This window comes from Rhinolophus ferrumequinum, chromosome 12 (genome assembly GCF_004115265.2).
Source record: "Rhinolophus ferrumequinum isolate MPI-CBG mRhiFer1 chromosome 12, mRhiFer1_v1.p, whole genome shotgun sequence".
NCBI lineage: Eukaryota > Metazoa > Chordata > Mammalia > Chiroptera > Rhinolophidae > Rhinolophus > Rhinolophus ferrumequinum.
Genome location: NC_046295.1, coordinates 9601847 through 9624234, shown reverse-complemented (window position 1 = coordinate 9624234; position 22388 = coordinate 9601847). Strand labels below are relative to the sequence as shown.

The 22388-nt window shown below is 38.8% G+C and overlaps 2 protein-coding genes across 5 annotated transcripts in view; one reads left to right on the top strand and one right to left on the bottom strand.

Annotated features, from left to right (window-relative positions):
- LOC117032230 (zinc finger protein 260-like) overlaps positions 1 to 20703 on the bottom strand; it is a 33631-nt gene extending 12928 nt beyond the window's left edge. Inside the window, exons 1-4 of one of the 4 annotated variants that reach the window (XM_033123573.1) lie at positions 20636 to 20703; positions 18517 to 18600; positions 18218 to 18396; positions 14854 to 14980 (exon numbers count right to left, since the gene is read on the bottom strand). In XM_033123573.1, coding sequence (XP_032979464.1) covers positions 14854 to 14887 — 34 coding nt within the window. In that variant the 5' untranslated portion in view covers positions 14888 to 14980; positions 18218 to 18396; positions 18517 to 18600; positions 20636 to 20703. Of the gene's footprint in view, positions 1 to 14853; positions 14981 to 18217; positions 18397 to 18516; positions 18698 to 20635 lie in introns of all 4 variants that reach the window. The other 3 variants (XM_033123572.1, XM_033123571.1, XM_033123570.1) reach the window with 3 other exon arrangements.
- Positions 1458 to 2379, top strand: LOC117032234 (ubiquitin-conjugating enzyme E2 D3-like). The gene has a single exon (XM_033123580.1). The coding sequence runs from the start codon at positions 1681 to 1683 to the stop codon at positions 2122 to 2124; it is 444 nt and encodes a 147-aa protein (XP_032979471.1). The 5' UTR covers positions 1458 to 1680; the 3' UTR covers positions 2125 to 2379.
- Positions 20704 to 22388: the final 1685 nt, after the last annotated feature.

Below are 22388 nucleotides of genomic sequence, written 5' to 3'. Positions count from 1 at the left end.
ACTACTAGGTATGAAATAGAGGATTTCAACAGAACTAGCAGCCAACTAAACCTAAAAGACATATATACAGCACACTCCACACAAAAGGAGTACGATTCACATTTTTCGGAAAGGTACATAAAACAGTCTCCAGGACATGCCATTTATTAGACCGCAAAACAAACTTCAATAAATTTAAAAGTATAGAAATAATACCATGTATTTTCTGTCCCCAAAGGAATGAAATCAGAAATAGAAAGGAATTTCAGTAATTCAATGTAAAAATTGAATAACAGTATCCTCAGTAACTCATGGATCAAAGAGAAAATTACAACAGAAATTGAACGCACTTTATAATGACAAAAAGTGAAGGCATAACATACCAAAACTTATGGGATGAAGCAAAAGTGTTTAGAGGGAAATTTATAGATATGACCAACTATACAGTTGACCACTGGACAATGCAGGGCTCGGGGCCCCAACCAGCGCACAGCTCAAAATCCACAGATAACTTTTGACTCCCCAAAAACTCGGTCATCACTAGGTGCCCGCAGGTGGAGTGTGGGATGGTTTCAGGATGACTCTATGCCACAGATACTAAAATCCATAGCTGCTCAAGGACCTTATATAATATGAAAAAATGCATACAGTTGGCCCTCCATGGATTAACAATCAGATATTGGAAATACTGTTTTCAAACTACAGTTGGTTGACTCTGCAAATGCAAAACCTAGGGATGTGCAGGCCAGACTGTATACTTATTGAAACAAAATCCGTGTATAAGTGGACCTGTGCAGTTCAAACTCATGTTGTTCAAGGGTCAAGTGTCTTAAGAAAGAAGATCTCAAATCATCAACCTAATACTTCCATTTTCATGTAAAGGAAAAACAAGAGCAAACTAAACCTAAAGCAAGCACAAGGAAACAAACAATAAAGATTGGTTAGAAATTCATGAAACAAAGAATAGAAAATCAGCTGACAAATCTTTAGTTAGCTTAACCAGAGAATAAAGAGAGAAGACTCAAATTATTAAAATCAGAAATGAAAGAGATGACATTACTATTGACGATACAGAAATGAAAGAGGATTGTAAAGGAATATTATGAACAACTGTATAGCAGTATGTAACTCAGATAAAAGGGACAAATTCCTAGAAAGACACAAACTATAGAAACTAACTCAAGAAGAAATAGAAAGTCTGAACAGAGTTAGAACAAGAGGCTGAATCAGTAACCAAAACACTGTCCACAAAGAAAAGCCTGTGCCTACATGGCTTTATGGTTAAATTCTACCAAATATTTAAAGAAACAATAATACCAATTCTTCACAAACTCTTCCAAATAGGAAAGAAAATACTTTCTATCCCATTGAATAAGGCCAGCATTACACTGATACCAAAAAGGGATAAAGACATCACAAGGAACTAAAGACCAATACCTTTTATGAATACAGATGCAAAAATCCCCATCAAGGTGTCGTGCGCGTGAGCCCCGTAGGGCCGGGGAGGCACCAGCTGCCGCGCGGGGGGAGGAGGCCGAGGCCGCGGCTTGAGGGAGGCCCCGGCCCCTCAGCGCCTGTGTCTGGCAGAGCCGGTGTGAGACGAAGAGACAATCCTTCCCTTCCGCCGGGATAATCAAGAGTTTTGGCCGGACCTTTGAGCACACACCAAGATAGTGAGGAGCCAGACGCAAAGCACAGACTATGGCGCTGAAACGGATTAATAAGGAACTTAGTGATTCGGCCCGTGACCCTCCAGCACAGTGTTCTGCAGGTCCAGTTGGGGATGATATGTTTCATTGGCAAGCCACAATTATGGGACTTAATGACAGCCCATATCAAGGCGGTGTATTCTTTTTGACAATTCATTTTCCTACAGACTACCCCTTCAAACCACCTAAGGTTGCATTTACAACAAGAATTTATCATCCAAATATTAACAGTAATGGCAGCATTTGTCTCAATATTCTAAGGTCACAATGGTCTCCTGCTTTAACTATTTCTAAAGTTCTTTTATCCATTTGTTCACTGCTATGTGATCCAAACCCAGATGACCCCCTAGTGCCAGAGATTGCACGGATCTATAAAACAGACAGAGATAAGTACAACAGAATATCTCGGGAATGGACTCAGAAGCATGCCATGTGATGCTACCTTAAAGTCAGAATAGCCTGCATTATTAAGCTGGAATAAACTTTAAATTACTGTTCCTTTTTTGATTTTCTTATCCGGCTGCTCCCCTATCAGACCTCATCTTTTTTAATTTTATTTTTTGTTTACCTCCCTTCATTCATTCACATGCTCATCTGAGAAGACTTAAGTTCTTCCAGCTTTGGACAATAACTGCTTTTAGAAACTGTAAAGTAGTTACAAGAGAACAGTTGCCCAAGATTCAGAATTTTTTAAAAAATGGAGCATGTGTATTATGTGGCCAATGTCTTCACTCTGACTTGGTTATGAGACTAAAACCATTCCTCACTGTTCTAACATGCTGAAGAAATCACCAGAGGGGGAGGGAGATGGATGCTCAGTTGTCACATCAAAGGAAGCGGCATTATTCAAACAGCATCCATTCTTGTTTAAGCCTTCCACTGTTAGAGATCTGAGGTTACATGATATACTTTATGCTCATAACTGATGTGGCTGGAGAATTGGTATTGAATTTATAGCATCAGCAGAACAGAAAATGTGATGTATTTTATGCATGTCAATAAAGGAATGACCTGTTCTTGTTCTACAGAGAATGGAAATTGGAAGTCAAACACCCTTTGTATTCCAAAATAGGGTCTCAAACATTTTGTAATTTTCATTTAAATTGTTAGGAGGCTTGGAGCTATTAGTTAATCTATCTTCCAATACACTGTTTAATATAGCACTGAATAAATGATGCAAGTTGTCAATGGATGAGTGATCAACTAATAGCTCTGCTAGTATTTGATTTATTTTTCTTCAATAAAGTTGCATAAACCAATGAGTTAGCTGCCTGGATTAATCAGTATGGGAAACAATCTTTTGTAAATGCAAAGCTGTTTGTAAATACTGTTGGGATTTGCTTCATTGTTTGACATCAAATGATGATGAAAAGTTCAAAAGAGTGAATATTTTGCCATGTTCAGTTAAAAGTGCACAGTCTGTTACAGGTTGACACATTGATTGACCTGATTTATGCAGAGTTAATAAGCTATTCGGATAGTGTAGCTTTAGTATGCTGCACGTGATAACTGGCAGCCCTGGAGTTCCTAGATGGACTTGGGACCCAGCAGTTTTGAACATGTATATGGAGTTTAAGAAATTTTATTTTCCAGGTGCAACCCCCATCTAACTAAATATTTTCTTCACCTTGTACACTTGACAGCTGAAAAAACCGTAACATGGGAGTAATAATGGATTAAAATTTACAAAATAAAGTACTGTTTTGGTGTGGGGAAAAAAAAAAAAATCCCCATCAAAATACTAGCAAACTGAACCTGGAAACATACTAAATGTATTATACAGCTTGACCAATTGGGATTTATCCCAACTATGAAAGGTTGGGTAACATCCAAAAATCCATCAGTGTAATTCACCAAATCAACAGAAGTTTAAAAACCACAAGATCATCTTCACAGACAAAAAAAAAACATTATGACAAAACTCAACACTCTTTCATGACAAAAATGCTCAACAGACTAGGAACAGAATGGAACTTCCTCAACCTGATAACGGGTATCTAAGAAAACCCCACAGCTAGCATCACAGTTCATGATCAGATGCTGGAGCTTCCCCACTAATATTAGAAGACAGGACGTTCACTCTCAGCACTTATATTCACTATTGTACTACAGGTTCCAGCTGGGTCAATTAGGCAACAAAAACAGAAGTTATCAAGATTAGAAACAAAGAAATAAAACAAAATTCACACATGAAATAGCTGCAAGAATTCTAAGGAGGGCTGTTAGACGTCGAACATCAACAATGGAGTCAGACTCAATTACCATTGACCTCTTATATTTGATGAGTGAAAGGTGCTATGTTCCACTTAATTGGATTTGAACTCATGAGCTAATATTGCACCCTCTGAGGACTGCAGCCTGAGGTTGTAAAGAAAGTGAAAGTTGTTTGTTCAAGAGCCCAGTACTGTGTATTTTGAGAAGTGACAAAAGTACTTTGGTCATCACTGATGACATCTAGCACTTCAAAGGAGTGTCTTCAAGACGCCTTGTATCGTGGCTTTAGTATGGCCAGACTCATGTGTAACCTTGATTTATATGTTTGGGTATCGGTGAGGCAAGATGTTCAGAGTTCTTTCCCCCAAAGGCGGCTAACCTGGACAAGGAATTGTGGTTGCCATTGGTTGAACCAGACAGCCAGTTCATTGGCAATGGCCCAAATATCTGTAAAACGGTGCAGACGGGACCAATACTGGCTAGTGCATCCTCCAGTGCCAAGATGAGTGCTTGACCTTTGGCCAATTGTACCGTCTTAGGTCCCATCTTTATTACATAAATCCCAGTGAAAGGAGGAAAAGCAGCAGCCTTCCAGGGAGTTCCATTATGTGACACAGTGGCACTGCCATTCGCAAAATTTAAATACTCCTTCTGCTGTTCACTCAGTTCATCTCAAAAAGTTCCCTGGGGGGTGTCAAGGGGTCTGGAATAAGGATGACCTCCTCCAGCACTGCACCATCTAGCAAGGGACTGAGGTCAGGCCAGGCCAGCTCCTCCTGCATGTGGGATGAGCCAGAGAGCTCGTGTGTGGATCTATCCTGTAATACCACTCCCGTTTCAGCCAGGAGGTCTCACTGGCCATCCCAAGGTTGAGGGACACTGCTTCTAGGACACAAGGCACACTGTGCAGCTGGGTACTGAGAGTCACAGACTCGGTACCTGTTTGAATATCTATTTCCAGGAAAGAGAAGTGTGCAGTCCACAACGCTGCTCTAATGGCATGTCACACGGTAACGGGGCACTTTCCTGCATCAGAGGCTCATGGGCATTTTATGGGAAGCATGGGTGGTCCAGAAAGTCCAAGAGGCATGAGAAGAGGTTGCTAAAGCCTCTACAGCGAGAGTCTCTCAGGGACAGGAGTGCCTATTTCATTACAGTTTAGACCGATTCTAGAGTGTTTGGTCGTAGGAAACACCACTGAAAGTGGATGATTTATGACCACATTATAAAATTTCTTAAAGGGAATATGTTGTCATCAGAACCTCCAAAAAAAATAAAAAAATAAATCTAAAGGTATTTATAACATTGAGGGCGTGGAGAGTGCCAAGAGCTGTTTTATGAATCAGGAATAGAGCAGTCCCTCAACTGACCAAATAATTCCCAGGAATTTGACTAAGGTGGTGCGGTTTTGTACTGAGGGTGGGACAATGGCCCATTACGTTTTGTGAGCTCTTTTATGAGTATCTGTATGTCAGGAATGACTGTGTCAAATGCATCTCCTCAGAGGAGCATGTCATCGATGTAACAATCCCATCTGTGCTCCTGAGGAAAGTTGGATGTGGTTAAGATCTCGCCTGCAAAGACTGGGTGCAATGGCATAACTGAGGGGGGCGGTCACTGAGTTCCATTTGTCAAGCTAACGAAGCGTAAGTGTCAGACATGTAATTTCATTATCCTTCTTGGGTCAGTAGGTCCATGATGCATTACAACGGGTGCTCTGTGACCACATTGTGAGGTTTGAACGGCCTCATTGAAACCAAGCAAGAAAGGAGTAGACTTTATGATTATCTTGCCCAGATGTGGAGCACAGAGGACTGAGGACATGAGGCTTCTCAGCTGTCAGAGCTAGACAATCAAAAATGTAGACAAAGTATTTAATGAGGAAACACCAACAAAGAAGAACAAATAACTCTACACGCAGACACAAAAGAGTCGTCAGACATCTGAAAACGAAGGGGAAAAAAAAAAACACTTGTGAAAGCAGCAAAACAAAGGAATCTTACCTATAGGGGGGAAACAATTGGAACAACAGTGATATGTCACGAGAAACCATAAAGGTTGTAAGAAAGTGGCACAATTATTCAAGTGCAAGAAACTGTTTACCCAAAATTCAATATGTAGTGAAAATATTCTCAGGAATAAAGTATAAATCAAGACATTCTCAGATGAAGCAAAATTTAGACAATTTGTCACCAGCAGGACTACCCTAAAGAATGGCTATAAAAATTGTCTCGATAGATTGTAAATATTCACGTTCCTTAACAATCGGGGGGAAAAAAAGCACAAGAGAAGGGGTAAAAAATTTAGGTATAGCAGTCCTCTCTTATCCGTGGGTGATATATTCCAGCAACCCCCAGAGGGTGCCTGAAACTGCAGACAGTACCAAACCCTGTATGTACTATGTTCTTCCTATACATACATACCCATGATAAAATTTAATTTATAAATTAGGCACAGAAACAGACTAACAACAATATCTAATAATAAAATAGAACAATTATAACAATATACTGTAACTAAAGTTATGTGAATGTGGTCTCCTGCTCCAGGCAAACTAGCACAAATTTCCTTTTCCTCCTCCACCATTTCAGATAGAAGACTTGTTCTTATTGTAGATTGTAGCCCCACTTCAGCATAATTTGTTTTCTCGTTAAGTCAAGAACATTTACCTTTTTACTGAAAGGAAGCACTTTACGGATTCTCTGCGGCATATTCGAATTGCCAGCACTACTACTATCGTGCTTAGGGGTCATTATGAAGTAAGATAACGGTTACTTGAACAGAACCACTGCAACACCCCGACAGTCGGTCTCAGAACCGAGATGGCTACTAAGAGACTGACGGTTGCATATACAGTGTGGAGACACTAGACAAAGGAATGACTTATGTCCCATGTGAAACAGTCTAGATTTCATCATGCTACTGAGGATGATGCACAATTTAAAAACAATGAATTCTTTATTTCAGGAATTTTCAATTTAATCTTTTCGGACCTCAGTAAGTGAAACCATGGAAAGCAAAACCATGGATATGGGGGGACTACTGTATAGGCAACAGGTACTCCTTGTCTTGTTTTCAAAACTGGTTTATGGTGGAAGCAACATTTAGACTGATATAGTTATTAGTATGCGGAGAGAAAATATTTGAAAAAGTTACATTATAAATGAAGGATGGTGAAAGGAGGTACACTTTACTCAAACTAATAAAATGTGAACACTAGCAGCCTGTCATAATTTATATAAAATGGAATTCCTAGAGAAAGCATTCAAAAATATATAAAGGAACACTTGAAAAACACTATAGGCAAATCAAAATGGAACTCCAAAAAATTTTAAAGTAATGCACAGGAAAGAAAAAAAAAGAAACAGAAAAATATAATAAACAGCAGACTTAACCCTAACATATCAATAATTCCATCAAATGCAAGTGACCTAAAGACAACTTTAAAAGACAGTCAGCTGTATTTATAAACAAACTGACTATATATACTGTCTACAAGAAACTCACCTGAAAGTAATGATGTAAGAAAGTTTAAAAGTAATGGACTAGAAAAATGTATACCATGCAAACATTAAAATAAAATTTTAAAAAAGCTGAGGGGCTATGTTACTGTCAGATAAAGGAGACGGCACAGCAAAGAATATGAAGAGAGACAGAGAAGGACAGTACATAATAATTAAAGGATCAATCCACAAAAATGGCATGTCAATAAGAAACTTGTACATCACAAAAAGAGAGCTTCTAAACATATGAAGCAAAAACTAAGAGAATTAAAGAGAAAAATAGATAAATCCATAATTATAGTCAGACCCTTCAAAAACCCCATCTAGCAACTGATAGAACTAGACAGAAAATAAGCGAATACACAACTTAACAAAACCATCAACCAACATGCTCTCATAGACATTTATAGGAAACACCATCCAGTAAGAGCAGAATACACATACTTTTCAAAACTCTACAGAACACGTATAAATACAGACAACATCCGGGGCCATTAAAAAGAAAAAAGTTTAATAGAAATGAAATAAAGGGTGTTCTCTGTCCACAACCAAATGAAACTGAAAACGAGTTACAGAAAGTTACAGTAAAATCTCCAAAGACTTAGAAATTAAACAACACATTTCTAAATAATCTATCAAGGAGGAAGTGTCAAAGGAAATAACAAAAATACACTGAACAAAATGAAATGAAACTATGACAAATCAAAATTTCGGATATGCAGCTAAAACAGTGCTGAGATGAAAAATTATTCCACTAAATCCTTACATTAGAAAGCAGGAAAACTCTCAAGTCAATCGAAATTCCAACTCAAGAAATTAGAAAAAGAACAAAATGAAGCCCAAATAAGCAGAAAGAAGGAAACCAAATCCCATTCATGATATAATTCAATGAGAAAACTAGGAAAAGAGAATTTTCTCAACTTGATAAAGTACATTTATAAAAGTCATATAATCCAGAAACAGTTTTGGAGACAAAGAGGAAAAACTGAGGGTTGCTAGAGGGGCAGGGGGGTGGGGGTAAGGGGGAAGGTGAGGGGATTAGAAAACAATCAGTAGCCACAAGATTGCCACGGGATTTGAAAATTAATCTGGGGAACGTAATCAATAATGTTGTAAAGATTTTGTAGGGTATCCGATAGACACGTGTCCCATTTGGGAGACCATCTCAGGGAAGATGTAGATGCCTGATCACTGCACTGTACACCTGAAGCCGAACAATAATGAATGCCAACTATAATATTATATATGTATGTATACATAGGTATGTATACATTTACAAGAGGCAGAGTACAGCATTGGGAGTGGAGACAGTGGAAATGGGATGGCTTGGTGTGATGTCAGAGAGATAGTACATGGGGGCGGGGGGTCCACAGTGTGAGGGATATAAATGATAAACGTCTAAGGAAACAAAAAACAAACAAAAACAAAAACAAAAAACAAACAAAAAAAAACCTCATAGACACAGACAATAGTTTAGTGGTTACCAGAGGGTTAGGGGGGTGGGGGGTGGGAGATGAGGGTAAGGGGGATCAAATATGTGGTGATGGAAGGAGAAGTGACTCTGGGTGGTGAACACACAATGTGATATATAGATGATGTGATACAGAATTGTACACCTGAAATCTATGTAATTTTACTAACAATTGTCACCCCAATAAATTAAAAAACATAAAAATAAAAAATAAGGGCCGGTTAAAAAAAAAATCATATAGTCAACATCATATTTAATAGTGATAGACTGCATGCTTTCCCCCTAAGAGAACAAGGCAGAAATAACAATCTCTAATCTCACCACTGTTATTCAACATAGAAGTCTTAAAGACATTATGCTAAGTGAAATAAACCAGACACAGCAAAATAAACAGTGAATGAATCCACTATATTCACCTAGAGTAGTCAAATTCAGAGACAGAAAGTAGAACAGCGGTGAATAGAGCTTCGGGGGAGGAAGGAATGGGGAGTGAGTGTGCAAAGGGTAGCCTCAGTTGGGAAGATGAAAAAGTTCTGGAGAGAAATGGTGGTGAGGGTTGTGCAACACTGTAAGTACATTAAACGTTACAAAACTCTATACGTACTTAAAATTATTGTTAACAGTAAATTTATGTTATATACTATACCACAACAACAAAAAAGAAGTAACCCTAATTTTATTATAGCTAATAAAAAAAAATTCACTTAATGAAATCCTTCCCACAAAGAAAAGTCTAGATTCAGAATACTTCAGTGGTAGAGGGGGCATAGCTCTGTAGTAGAGAAATTGACTGCACAATGCTTCAGTGGTGAATTCTACTAAATATTTAAGGAAGAACTAATATCAATTCACTTCAATCTCTTCTAGAAAATACTGGACACAGTTGAACTCACTGCATAAGTATTACCCTGATATCAACTAACTGAAACATTACATCTACATATATCATTGAAATATAGAGGTGCAAAAATCCTTAAAATGTTAGTGAACCAAATCCAGGAATACGAAAAATATAATATAGTATGAACTGGGGGTCACCTTAGGAATTCAAGGTTAGTTGAATATTCAAAACTCAATGTACTTGACAGTATTAATTGAATAAAAAAGAAACACCATGTGACTATCTCAATACTTAAAGAACATCTGACAAATTCAACAATGATCACTATCAATAAAAAACAAACAAAAAATCTTTCAGCAGACTAGAGAACTTTCTGAAATAGATAAAGGACAGCTTTAGAATCCTACAATTAGGGGCGGCCGGGTGGCTCGGTTGGTTAGAGCGCAGAGCTCATAACACCAATGTCGCCGGTTCGATTCCCACATGGGACAGTGAGCTGTGACCTCCACAACTACACTAAAAACAACGACTTGACTTGGAGCTGATGGGTCCTGGAAAAACACACTGTTCCCCAATAATAAATAAAAATAAATTAATATAAAATAAAACAAAAGGCAGAGAAATACTATCACTTTAATGGATCAGAGATTCAATATTATCAAGATGTAAATCCTTCCCACATCATTCTATCTCAACCAGAATTCCAAGCAAAATTCTTGAAGAAATTGATTAGAAATTCTAAAAATTATATGGAAATGACAAAGAATGAACAATAACCAAAATAGTTTTCAAATAAAAAACATATTTGGAGAATTAAATCCTCTCTATTTGTAACTTTCCACAAAGCTACATAATCAAGAAGGTGCATTACAGATACACAGAACCATTAAACAGAATAGAGTCCAAGTACAGAACTACTGATATATGGTCAATTTGTTTTTGACAAAGATGCCAAGGCAGTTCAATGGAAAAATAATAACCCTTCCAATAAATGGTGTCAATATAACTAGACACAGACATGGAAAAAGTGAAACACAACCCTTATTTCACAGCATATAAAAAAATTCACTGCCAGTGAATCACAGGCTTACACGCAAAATTATAAAAATTCTACAAGAAAATACAGGAGGAAATTTCAGTGACCTAGGATTAGGCAAAAATTTCTTTTAAAAGATACAAAAAACATGAAATATATAGGAAAAATCAACAATAAATTAAAAAAAGAAAAAACTGTGCTCTTCCAAGACACAGTTAAGAAAATAAGAGCAAGCACCAGATAGGCAGAAAACTTAGCAAAATATTTATCTCATAATAGTCTTGTATTGAGATTATATAAAGAAATCTTTCAACTCAATATAACTATTTAAAAAAAACAACACTATCTTAAAAAAGGGGCTAAAGTTTTGAACAGACTTCAAGAAACAAAATGTGCATGGCCAAAAAGTACTTGAAACGATGATCAACTTTAAGGGGCCGGTCCTGTGGCTCAGGCGGTTGGAGCTCCGTGCTCCTAACTCCGAAGGCTGCCGGTTGGACTCCCACATGGGCCAGTGGGCTCTCGGCCCTCGAATCCCGCAAGAGATGGTGGGCTCGGCCCCCTGCAACTAAGATTGAACATAGCACCTTGAGCTGAGCTGCTACTGAGCTCCCGGATGGCTCAGTTGGTTGGAGCGCATCCTCTCAACCACAAGGATGCCGGTTCGACTCCCGCAAGGGATGGTGTGCAGCGCCCCCTGCAACTAGCAACGGCAACTGGACCTGGAGCTGTGCTGTGCCCTCCACAGCGCCGACTGAGGGGACAACAACTTGAAGCTGAACGGCACCCTCCACAACTGGGATTGAAAGGACAACAACTTGACTTGGAGAAAGAGTCCTGGAAGTACACACTGTTCCCCAATAAAGTACTGTTCCCCTTCCCTAATTAAAAAAAAAAAAACTTCAAAAAATAAAATAAAAAGATGATCAACTTTATTAGTCCTCATAAAAATACAAATACTATCCAGTAAGATACAAAGATACCCACTAGAATCTTAAAAAAACACACAACAAAGTAACAGCCACCATGTGGCACACAGTGAGAAGCTGGCAGCCTGCAACCCAGAAGTAGGTCTAGACCAGACATCGAGTCTACTGGGGTCATGATCCTAGACTTCCAGCCTCCAACTGTGAGCAGTAAATTTTTGTTGTTTATTAAAAACAACAATAAAAAACTATAATGACCTCCAATCCCACATGTAGATGAGGATGTACAGCAACCATAACTATCAGACACTGCTAACGGGCACGCAAACCGGCACAGCCTCTTTGGAAACACTGGGCAGGTTCCTATAAAGTGACAGTAAGAACAACAATACCATATCTCTGAATATTTACACAAGAGAAATGAAAACAAATGTCTGAACAAAATTTGTACTTAAATGGATACTGCAGCTCTATTCCTAACAGCACAAATAAGTGAAAACCTACGTGTCTATCAACTGGTATATAGATGACAAACTGGTGTACACATGCAAGGAAATACTACCTAGGAATAAAAAGAATGGTGAGATACACAAAAGCACGCATGAATCTGAAAAGCTAAGTGAAACAAAGAAATAGAAAGAAATTCTGTGGTCGTGGATTGGAAGAATCAACAGAGTTAAAATGGCCATATTACCCAAAGAAATATACAGATTTAATGCAATCTCCATCAAAATACCAATGGCATTTTTAAAAAAAAAAACAGAACCAAAAAAAATCATGAGATTTGTATGAAACCACAAAAGACCCTGGGGTTAACCTGAGGGGTTAAAGCTGAGAAAAAGAACAAAGGTGGAGGGCTCACATTCCCTAACTTCAAATTATTCTACAAATAGGAAATTATCAAAACACGTGGAATTGGCAGAAAAACAGACACACAGACTAATAGAACAGAAATCACAACCCACAAATAAACCCACATATATATGGGCAAATAATTTTCAACAAAGGAGCCAAAAACACACAATGGAGGAAAGCTTCTTCAATAAATGGTGCTGGGAAAATTGGAAAGCCACGTGTAAAAGAATGAAACTAGATTATTATTTGTCACCATACACCAAAATTCACTCAAAAGGGATCAAAGACATAAACATAAGACCTGAAACAATAAAGAACATAGAAAAAACGTTGCTCTTAGAGAAGATTTTATCAGTTTTATCTCAAAAGCAAAGAAAGTAAAAGCAAAAATAAATGAATGGGACTTTATCAAGCTAAAAAGACTTTGAACAACAAAAGAAACCATCAACAAAACAAAGAGGCAACCAAGGGAATGGGAGAAAATGTTTGTACACAACAAGTCTGATAAGGGGACAATATACAAAATATATAAAGAACTCATATAACTCAACAACAAAAACCAAACAATTCAATTAAAAAATGGACAGAAGATCTGAACAGAAACTCCTCCCAAGACAGACAAAAGGCCTACAGATGTGTAAAAAGATGCTCAAGGTCACTAGTTATTAGGGAAATGCAAGTCAAAACCACAATGAGATACCACCTCACACCTGTGAGAATGGCTATTATCAACAAGACAAGTATAAGTGTTAGAGAGGTTGTAGGGGTAAAAGGAAGCTTCATACACTGCTGGTGAAAATGTAATCTGGTATAACCAGTATGGAAAATAGTATGGAGGTAGCTAAAAAAAATTAAGAATAAAATTATCATGTGACCCAGCAATCTCTCTTCTGAGTATCTACCCAAAAAATCTGAAAACATTTATCTGTAAAGATATATGTAACCTTATGTTCATTACACCATTATTCACAATGGCCAACACATGGAAACAACCAGTGGACTTCGACAGATGATTGGATAAAGAGGTAGTACCTATATGCAATGGATTACTCGGCAATGACCAAAGATGAAATCTTTTTTGCCATTTGTGACAAAATAGATGGATTTTGAGATTATCATGCTAAGCGAAGTAAGTTACATGGAAAAAGACGAGAACCATATGATTTCACTCAGATGTGGGATATAAAACTGAAAGTAGAAAACAAACAACACAAACAAACAAACACTCATAGTCAACGGTATAGTGGTTACTGGAAGGAAAGAAAGGTTAGAAAAGGGTAAAGGGGAATCAAATATAAAGTGACTGAAGGAGATTTCACTGTGGGTGGTGAACACACAATGCAATATACCATATTTTGCCGTGTATAATATGTACCTACATTTTTGATCCAAACTTTTAGGGGGGAAAAAAAAATCTTGTTTTAATTTTTTAATTCAAATTTTTATTTGTTTACACTTACGTCCTTTTTGTTTTCTATTATACAGGTATTTTAGAATTTCTTTATTAACATATTATGGTACAAGAAATTTTATGTAACAAATAATTACAAAACACAAGAACAGATATAAGGTACAAGAAATTTTATGTACCACTAGCAAATTTACGATATTTACGCATCGCCAAGAACTCATTATTGGTGCAAGTTCGTCATAAGTGCAACAAAACCAAATATTGTATTCCATGGTATTATTTTGTATACGGGTATCGTTATTGATTTGTAGAGTTATGCTTTTAACTCATAAGCAAAAAAAAGAATTAACTGTTATATAGATACAGAATTAGTACTACCCATATATAATGAGCATCCTTATTTTTCTCACACAAATTTTGGCATAAAATTGCGCATTATACACGGCAAAATACAGTACCAACGATCAACTATAGACTTGTGAAACTGAAACTTATATAATTTTATTAACCAAAGTCAACTCAATAAATTGAATAAAATTTTGTAAAAAACTAAGGAATATAAGCAAGGAAAAAGGGTGAACACTGTGTGATGTATATACAATTCTAGAAAAGCAAAACTATTTCGACAGAAACATCAGAGGATGATAGCGACCAGGGAGAGGGATGGGAAGAGAAAAATAACTGCAAAGAGCTATAAGGAAAATTTTTGCGGTGACAGAAGTATTTTATGTCATTATTTTGGTGGTGGTGATGACCTAGACATTTCCAAAACTCAGCAAATTATATGCTGAACATTACTGACATTTAATTTCTGTTAATTACACCCTAATAAAAGTAATTTCAAAATGAAGGAGAAAAGGAAAACAGAATTGCATTTCAGAGGGAGTCAGGTGGTCAGGTCTGCTCACCCACGGAGACAAGGTGGCTGTAGATCTCCAGCATCACGTCTCTGTAGAGGGCCCGCTGAGCAGGGCCCAGGCGCTGCCACTCCTCCTGGGTGAACTCCACAGTCACATCCTTGAAGGACACTGAGGCCTGTAACAGCATATTTCTTACTCAATCACAAGGGTTCAGAAACAGGTGACATGGCAAATACCTTTGAAAACTAATTTCTATCAGATTTTAAAACAAAATTTTATAACGGATGCCTACTATGGCCCTGTCATTGTCTTACACTGTGAGGGTACTCACATAATTGGTACAAATATTAATCTAATGCCCTGATGTATTTGTATTTATTTCTAAATTACATAACACAGACTATCAGTTAATATAGTAATGATAAGGCTTAGTGACTTGTGTTTTAGATCCAGTTTTATAACCAGACTTCCTGTCATCTTTTCCTGTCCTAATGGACTGTCCTGAGCACTCTCTAGAGTACACACCCCCCGTTGGAGTTCTCTGCTGGGGTAACAGGCAACCAACGAAGAGCCACAGGTAAGCCCTGGAGGTCGTACGCATCATCAGACTCGCTTTCAGACGCAATGCTCCTTGCAAGAGTGGAGAAAGTTTTACTTAGGAAAATAGAGATCAATTTAAGGACCTTGACAACATTATGCAAAGTGGAAGAAGTGAGACAAATATCACAGGCTCTCTCATATATGTGGAAAGTACAAAGAAAAAAAAAACAACCCTAAGCTCATACTGACAACAGATTGGTGGTTGCCAGTGGCGAAAGATGAGGGGTGGGAGAAATGGGTGAACTGTTTTTTGTTTTGTTTTGGTTCTTGCTTAAATAAGTTCAATTTAAAAGACAGAAAGACAGCACTGACGTTTATTAAGAGAAATAAACGGGGAGGAAAAATTTGAAATTGATCTCTATAAGAAGGAACAAAATTTTGATCACTACGTTTTGTACAGGTGTACCCAGAGAAGCCGCATGAGCAACTGGTTAAAGGCTGATCACATTGTGAAAAAGCTAATATATACAGATTCCCTGAGTTTCAATGAGTAGAATTACATTTTTTTAACTTGATTATGCTGTGAAAGTGAATCGCATAATAATTACATGAGATATTCAACATTTCGTTACAAAATTGGCTCTATGCTGAAGGATTTTGCCAAGCTGGTGGCTAATGTAAGTATTCTAAGCTGACGAAGGGAGACTAGGCTAAGCTATTCTGGTCGGTAGGCTAGCTGTTGTAACTCCATTTCTGACTTACAGTATTTTCCACTTACAACAGGTTTATCAGGATGTAACCCCATCCTAAGCAGAGGAGCATATGGATACACCAGTCTCTGCCCCTTGTTCCCAGCACAGAGCTCCTAAAACCCTTGTACATTCCTAAGTGATAAGAGCACCTGGAGCATCTTTGGTTTTCATGAGATGACCCTGGGTGGGCTCCAGGATGGGCACTGGTCACCAGAAAGATCAAGTCATAACTGCAAGCTTGGAATTTTCAGCGCTGCCTCCCATTTCAGTAGAAAGGAGAGGCTGAAAATAAAGTTAGTAAGTGATCAGGACTACATGATGATTCCTCCACAAAAACCCCAAGAGTACGCATTTGGAGAGCTTCTAGGTTGGTGAACATAAAAGCCATGTATCAGGAGAGGGTTGCACCCCAACTCTATGCGTACAGGAGCTCACACAATGTATCTCTTCATCTGGCTGTATCCTTTATCATGTCCTTTAATAAACGGGTATATATGCCTTTCCCTGAGTTCTGTGAGCTGCTCTAGCAAATTAATCAAATCCAAGGAGGGGGTCATGGGAGCCTCAAGTATATAGCCCAAGGTCAGAAGCAAAGCGACAACTGGGACTTGCAGTCGGTACCTGCAGTGGGGTGGGAGCAGTCCTGTAGAACTGAGCCCTTTACCTGTGCGATCTCACGCTATCTCCAGGTAGATGGTGTCAGATGAATTAAATCACAAGACGCAAGGCTGCTGTTGCAGAAATTTACTTGGTGGGGGAACAGAACCCACACATTTGGTGATCACAAATGTCAGAAGTAAAGTATTCCATGTGAGTAGTAAAGAACACATACAGGAAGGAAGATGACAGGGTTTCTCTAACTCAGTCATACACTGAGATTAGAAGAACAAAAGTTAGAGAAGGTGCAGAGGGTCAGTGAGGCAAATGTTCTCCTTTTGCACTCAAGATATCTATCAACATAGAGATGGAATTATACACTGCAGTGTTGGTTACATGATTTTGGAATATTAAAGGGAGGTCTAAAATTGATGTATAGAGTCACTGCAATCACACACAAAATCAGAGCATACTTTAAACACAGAAAGCTATTTTCTACAACTTTTAGGAAGAGATAAAGGATGTACATTATCCAATACAATTATGAAAACAGAACAAGGTTGGGAGGTTCATAATACTGATTTCAAGACTCACTTTAAAGCAACAGTAATCAAGACAGTATAGTATTAGCAAAGGATTGACACACATCAACAGAAGAGAACACTGACTTGAGAAACATAACCACAAATAATATAAAATCAAATCATTCCCACAGGGTGCTAAAGTAATTCAGTGGAGAAGGTATACGTTTTCAACAAATGTTGTTGGAATATTAAACGTGCATAAGAAAAATAAACAATCCTGATCTATACCTTGTACTGAAAAAGTTAACTGAAAAGACTGTAATTATAAAACTTACAAACACACAGGAGAGAAAATCTTGAAGATCTTGGTTTAGGAAGATTTCTTACATATGACCAAAAAAGGGCAACTAATCAAAGGAAAGGTTTAAAAATTTTGAAAACTTGATTGATTAAACACTTCTGCTCTTTGAAAGATACGTGGTGAGAGAAAAATATAGTACAGACCTATAATCTTTTATACACAGATTTGGTACTCAAAATCTTCACACAACAATCCCCCACAAACAACAGGCAATTTTTATCAAATCAAATACAAGGCAAAAAACATTACACAAAGGAATAAAAATAAAAAAAAGGTTGAAAGTGTTACATTCTTTTGATGAGGCTAATATAAGCATACCATCACAATTGGATGGAAACACAGGAAAAGGAAATGATAGGCTCACCTATTGTGATATAGATACTTATTTATAAGTACAAGCAGAAAGATCCCAGCCAACTCATCAGCAAGTAGGGTGTACACAGTAAATCAACAATGAATTAATATTAAAAAATTCATTTTACTACTCATGATATTTACAGATTAAAGGAAATAAGCTAGGCCTTTATTTCAACTGATACAGAAAAAATACTTAAAATAATTCAAAGTACATTCATGATTAAACTGAAATCTCAGCAAACAGACAGTTAGAGGGAATATACATATCAAAAGTTACCTACCAAGAGCCCACAACAAACATCACAGCTAATGCTGAAAATGTATATTTTCCCTCAAGGCTGGCTTTATTTTTACTTCTCCGGGCTGGCCGGTTAGCTCAGTTGGTTAGATAGAGCATGGTGCTGGTAGCACCAAGGATGTTGGTTCGATCCCCACGTGGTACACTGTGAGATGCGCCCTCCTTAAAAAAAATAAACAAAAAAAACCCAACTACATACATCTACTTCTCCTTTTGCATTGAATATATGTGCCCTTATAAAACTCATAAATCCATCACAATGCAAATGAATAAAGAGCTCACCTGTGTGTTCATTCTGCTGCTCTGGGGAGAACTGGGGAGGTTCGGCTGAGAGGCCAAGGAAGGACAGTGCAGGGGCAGCAACACCTGTCCACATGAGACGGGAAGTGGTCATGTGGACTAAACCGCACAGCTTTTCATTGACTGAAGTTTACGATGATTAAACGACAGCCTAGTTAATTTTCTGAATGATTAACATAAACAACTTAGTTACATTAAAGTACATACAGGATAAGGCATTGCTTTTTCACTAATATTAACATGAAATACTCAGGCTGCATCACTGAACTCTTTTCCTATGAACACTGCTTACATCTCCAAAGAGAAAATCCACAGTAAGCCCAGTAATGGGATACGGAGGGCTTGAAGGCAAGATTTTTCATTTGTTTTAATTGGGTCACAGCTTCTCAAAATGTGCTTTCCGTAAGGTAATTTGGGTGACTTCCTATGAGAAACTGAACTGCAGTTGTTTTCCTTCTGGCTCTGTCACAAACTCCATTTCCCTTGGCAAGTCAGTGAACCTCTGTGGTCCAATTTCTTTACAGCTTTCAAGAGTCAGAAGTAGATCACCATGGAAACCCTTCATGAACCATTGTTTTGGGATTCTGTGAGGACAGGATAAGTCAGTAATGTCACATGGGCACGTGTGAGAGCAGCAGTGTTGTAAACACTGAAGAGCCAGGAGGCCAATGAGCAATAGTGGGGGCAGAATTTCCACCCAGTATCTGGTTATCACTTACGCCAGACCCCACCCTCACAAGCTCTCCCACAAAGTGGCCTTTCTTGGGCAACATACCCCTGGGCCACCCCAGCTCACCCCTCTCTCAAAGCTGACCCAAATCCTCCACTGTCACACCAATGTGGTGGCTACAGCACTTGACAATATCTCCAAATATGGCCAAAGGGATCAAGAACTGCTGACTGTGCAAATTTAGCCTGTGCTGTTTCCTGCGTTCTTTTGCCTCAGCTCTGAAGCTCTGGTGAGGAGAGTAAGAACAGGGCTGTTCTCTCCCAGGGAATATTCCTGTTCCTGGAGCCCTCCCGATTCCTACATCACAGGAGCTGCTCTGTTCTGAAATAAATGTTTCCCAAAATCTGGGACCTGGCTCTGGGAAACAGTTCTCTTTAGGGTCACAAATCTTACACTTTTGGAATTCCTATAATTTCAGACTTAAAACACAGACTACCTGCCAGTGCAGGAAGAGCTAGGAGCCTCTGTCTGACCTAAGGATTCTGAAGAGAGGCCAGGAATTCCGGAATGCATCTGACAGTGCTGGGAGTTCACTTTCACGTTCACTTCCAGTTTTACCCACACGAATGTAGGGACAGGTCACTCTGTTAAGTGCCGTGAAAGGTGTAATGATGGCTTTAGGTAGGTCGGTATTTAGATATATCCTGAGATTTAAAGCACATCTGCTCCTAATTCGGAGCTCCGTCATCCCGAGCTTGTGAGCTGAGCAATACGCTCCACCAACCTCAGCCTCGGTTGCTTTTTTTTTTATCCTAATGCGGATGGTCATGCCTACCTCATATATTGGATGTGAGGTTTACAAAAGCCACCCAGTGAAGAGAAAGACCTAAGTACCTTCTGAATATAATGGCAGTTGCCATTTACTCACTTGGCTATTTGCTTTGTAAGCGAGAACTTCTCTCTCAAAACGCAATTATTTTCCCATGAGAAATCCGACGGAGGCAGGTTCCTTCTGTCGGCCCTGCCTACAGGTGACAGAGCTGGACTTTACCCGGTAGTTTTAGCTCCAGAGCTCGTCTCTCACGCAGACTCACCGCCCGCGCTTTCTGGCTCTCACGGTCTCATTATAAACGCGCTTTCCCCTCCTGCCGCTAAAACCGGGTTTTCTCCCGTCCGGCTGCAGGCGGGGCCGGGCACAAGGTCCCTGCACCCCGGCCAGTACGGAGCACGTGCTCCCGACCGGGCTCAGTCCCATCTGCGCCCCGGGAACCGGAAGGGCTTGGGTCCCAACAGGCACCGGCGGGCTCTGCACGGGATCCCGCCTGGGGGGTTCCCGGGACCTCCCGTTCCCTCCTCCACAGACACAAGCCCCCACGCGCTTCAGGCTGGTATTCAGGTCGCCCTGATTCCCCATCACTCCCAAATTCTCACTTTAGATTCTAATCCTCGGAGCCCGCGCGGAAGACGAGGTTCACGAAGTGCTCTCCGCGTGACCAAGGACCCAACGGAAGCAGGGAGGCGGGACTAGAGCTGTACAGAAGCCGACAGAGTCCAGAAGACCCGTTCCCAGGTTCCTTCGCGGCCAGCCAGTTCCATGTAAGACTACATTTCCCACAAAACACCGCTCCTGCTCCCTGTCTCAATTTAGCAACGTTTCCACTTTTTTAGATGGTTGTAAAATGTTGGCCTTTACCGTTTCTCTTGCTCCAGTTGTCTCACAATTCGCAAACGTTACGGGTTAAACTTGAAGTTTACCGCCAAATACAATGCGTGGTCGTGGGAAAAAATCCCGATTGAATAAACAACAGCTGTTAAAGACATTGATTACAAATGGGGAAACTTGAATGTGCAGTGGCTTGCCCTTAAGTGTAAAAATAATATTGAAATAACAGAGGAAAACATACTGGTTTATAAAGGCACGCAGAGTTAAGCATTTAACGATTGAAATTATGTGTTTGTAAACTTATTTCACAAATATTCAGGAAAATCAACTAGACAAAGAAAATATGGCAAAATTGTAAGATTTTACATACATGAAATGGGTGGAGATAAATGCACATTCTATGGTTTTCTCAATGCTTGAAAATTTTGCAATACAGAGTGAAAAAAGAGGGAGGAGAATATGGGTACTACCTCCATGCGTGTACGTACATTTAAATTGAAAGCTGCCATGGGAGTTTAAGGTCGGTGAGATAGCTCTTAGGAATAAGGCTGTGACGTGGGAATAAAATAATTAAAAATGGAGCACAGAAATACGAAAGAAAAAAGATTTTTGTTTCCTTCACCAAACTCTAGCTAGGATTCTCTAAGCCTGCTTCTCAAATAGGACTATCAACTTTGGCCTAGGAAGATTTAAACAAAATACCGTTTGTAACAGCTCAAGGACTCATCCCCAGGATGACATTAAGCCCCCTTAAAGTACCTGCTGGAGAAAAACAAGTCAGCCAAATAAGTTTTGTGATATCCAATACCTGAAGTTAGGGCACCTGTCTCACAGTCTCTGTGAGAAGGTAGGACTTTAATTTCAACAAGTGCCAGTTAGAAAACCCAAATGGATTTTACATGGACCACTTCCTCCTTCCTGCTTTTTGTACTTTTTCAGTTTCCTCGCTGTACTGAGTCCCAGCCTATCCTCTCTCTCTTTCCTCATTTTACCTTTTAAACTCCCAGTCACCTCTGTACAAATCGAAGTGGAGTTTAGTTCACCCAAAACCCCTTTCCCTATTGCAGTTGTATATTACCAATTAAAATCTGTTCTCCCTAGTTTGTGTCAAATTTTGCTTATCTTTGATATATATTAATAAAAGGATAGCATCTATAAGCAGAATGGCTAACCTCAGGAAAGATAAAAAGGCAAATAACCGTTCAAAATTGCGTAAGTAATACAGGAAAATATACACAACCCAGTATAAGAACATAGTTATCGTGCAAGTGGTTCACATCCCAGAGATGATCCTATTTAAACCCAATATGACCATCTTGTTCTATTACCAAATAGGTCTATGGTCATATTATGGTAGGAACTCTTGTTACTAAATTATATCTAATGAGCATGTTTTTGGTAAATATTTTATAGCATCAATTGTTTCTAATGACTGATATATTTTTATATTGGATCTTACACACTGGGAGAAGAAAAAGAATAGAATCATCAAGATTAATGCACTCTATGAGAACACAGCAT

Excerpts from the sequence above, each read along its gene's own strand:
- LOC117032234 (XM_033123580.1), top strand. The coding sequence starts at position 1,681 with ATGGCGCTGAAACGGATTAATAAGGAACTTAGTGATTCGGCCCGTGAC.